The sequence below is a fragment of the Etheostoma spectabile genome, unplaced genomic scaffold (genome assembly GCF_008692095.1).
Source record: "Etheostoma spectabile isolate EspeVRDwgs_2016 unplaced genomic scaffold, UIUC_Espe_1.0 scaffold433, whole genome shotgun sequence".
Taxonomy (NCBI): domain Eukaryota; kingdom Metazoa; phylum Chordata; class Actinopteri; order Perciformes; family Percidae; genus Etheostoma; species Etheostoma spectabile.
In genome coordinates, this window is record NW_022605608.1 from 194,459 (window position 1) to 197,219 (window position 2,761).

General features: G+C 40.0%; 1 protein-coding gene across 1 annotated transcript in view; it reads left to right on the plus strand.

Moving 5' to 3' along the window:
* Nucleotides 1-2,761, plus strand: part of LOC116686656 (intraflagellar transport protein 81 homolog) — a 25,374-nt gene that overhangs the window by 10,441 nt on the left and 12,172 nt on the right. The window contains exon 9 of the mRNA XM_032511679.1: nucleotides 1,417-1,512. Coding sequence (XP_032367570.1) covers nucleotides 1,417-1,512 — 96 coding nt within the window. The remainder of the gene's footprint in view (nucleotides 1-1,416; nucleotides 1,513-2,761) is intronic.

A 2,761-nucleotide genomic window follows, 5' to 3' on the forward strand; every position in this document is an offset into this window, starting at 1 on the left:
TCTCAGGTTCATTTGCAGTAACGTGAGTAATATTTGGCAGCCTGAAATCTGGTATTGAAGGCTGTAGAACTTAAAAAAAAAATACAGATACCTGTTGCAGTCAACAGTGTTTCCGTAGTAAATCGGACTCCAACTGAAGTTAATTTAATTTATACATCCTTGACATATGTACATACTCCTATTAGTAATATACAGGTTTATATTGCAATCTCTTAGGCCTACATGGTGTACCTATATTTAAGTAAACAAACAGTAGCAGGGTTTATTCGGTGTCTTTTATTTTACTGTTTTTGTCATGAGTGAGAGCCGGACAACCGTGAGCTGTGAGGGAGATTGTGTGTTGTCACCCCCCCCCGTGATGGACCACCACGCCAACCCTGTCTCCTGACAGCAGAGGGGTTGGAAAAACAAGTTGAAATATGTTGGTCTTGTGGCCATTAACGACACTTTAAAAGACAAAGGAAAACCTGAAAAATAAATAAAAATGTTGTGCATCGTCCTGTTTCCCTTATGGAATATGATTGCCAAACATATCACTATACCTTTTAAAAAGCAAGGAATAGTATCCTGTCTCCTTCGTATAGCCCCTAGTTGGGGCTGTGCTGGACCCTGCTCTCTGGGCATCGGGTCAGCCGCTCCATCACTACAATTATGGCACTCTGTTTTCCTGCGTGAACAATGTTGCAGACTTTTTTTTCTGATTTCTCTAATCAATCCGATAGAGCGTTCCACTGTGGCCCGTGTGACTAGCCTACAAGTGCCCTGTTGCTCGGCTCATAGAGGTCTTCTAAAAGAGCCAGATCTGTCATTGTCGATAAGTGATCAACTGATGACTTCTCCTCTCCTGTTACATGCTGCACTGGAAGTCCACACTGACTCGAAAACTTGCGTACACAGGTTCAGACCAGACGTGGGATTTTTTTTTGCAGCCTACGCTCACGTTCAAATTGTGAAATTCGAGCTTTGCGTAGGAATCGGCGTACACCCGTCCTACGCCTGTTTTAGGTCCTACTCACGTTTCATAAATGAGGGCCCATATGAGACATTTCTAAAAGCCAATTGTTTTCTAAAACGAATGCGTGTCACATGTCAGCCAGTCGGTCTAAGATTTATTTCCTTTGTAAAGAAGTAAATGAGATGCACTTTCTGCATTTTCCGGTCTGATATGATGTAGTTGCCGTTGGTGTATGAACAGAAAATATTAAGCTGAAGCATTAGGAAATTAAAAATATTAATTCTGGGAAAAAATTATTTATTTTTTAAAAATCTTCACAAAAAAAATCACTACACACATGTGAATGGATTTTTTCCCCCAATCCCTCCCTCTCCATATATACATTCTCATGTGTTAGTCTCTGAGTGTTGTGCAGTTGTATGTTGTATCTGTTCACAGATTTGGGTTGTATCTGTTCACAGATTAAAGAAGTGGATTCTCAGATAAACCAGTTGATTGAGAAGAGGATGATGAGAAGTGACCCCATGGATGACAAACTGACCCTTTACAGACAACAGGTGAACTTCTTTTATGTCTTCCATCTCTTTGTCTATTGTGTCCTCAGTGAACTGGACCCCATGGGTGCAGACTGTGATGCTGTGTAATGTTCCTCTTTGCTGCCCTTGTGTACAAGATAAACAAAACGGGGACAAAGTGGTGGTCAAATAATCCATAGGGGACCTTTCAGGTTACAAAGGTTCACAATTAGGTTTATCCAGTTAGAGAAAATTATGGCATTGATTGATATTGTATTGGGTTGTTTATTTATTTGCTGACAAGGCAGAAAAAGAAGTGCAAAGGTCATCTTTCTTTCCCATGTCCTCATGAACGATTGGTACTCATGTGCTTTTGTGAAAAGGTTTAGGTTATATTTTTTTAGCCACTAAACTGTAAATATACTGTGTGTACTGTAAGTTGTCTGTTTTATTATAATCCTGACTATATGCAATTTTAATAGGCTTTTTATTTACTACATATTAGAGCTGCAATGATTAGTCAACTAATCCACAAGTAGGTTGACAGAAAAATCATTGGCAACTATATTTTCTTATAATCAATTAATCAGTAATCTTTCGTGCAAAAATGACAGAAAATACAGTTTTCAGCCCCAGATTTTTTTTGATACATATGAATACTCTGCTTAGAATAATATCTTGTCTGTGTCTGATATGTTTTTTCCACAAAAAAGTTCAAATATCTAGTTGTTTAAAAGAAAATCTACTTTACTCCCTTCCTCATTGGAAAAAAATCCAGAATCTACTGTATGAAAATGCAAATATTCGGTACATACACTGGAGGCATACTGGACCACGATTGGCTCCAAAGTGGTTGTGATGTAACAAATCTTGCTTGTACGGTAAAGGTCCCATGACATCGTGCTTTTTGGAAGCTTTTACATAGACCTTAGTGGTCCCCTAATACCATATCTGAAGTCTCTTTCCCAAAATTCAGCCGTGGTGCAGAATTACAACCACTAGAGCCAGTCCCACAATGAGCTTTCCTTAGTATGTGCCATTTCTGAGTCTGTAGCTTTTGAGGAAGAGAGAGGGGGGGCAAGGTGGAGGCTGGGGGTGTGGCCTTGACCAACTGCCACTTTGCACGTTTGAAAGCCTTGATGTCTCTCTCATGGGTGGGCTATAGTCTCTGGGCGGGCAAAGCAGAGAAAGGGGATAAGATTCCAGGTTGGCCTATCTAAGCTTTCATTTTCTCAAAGGCAGAGCGGGCTCGGTTTACACCTATTTTACACCTATCACCATTTCTAGCCAC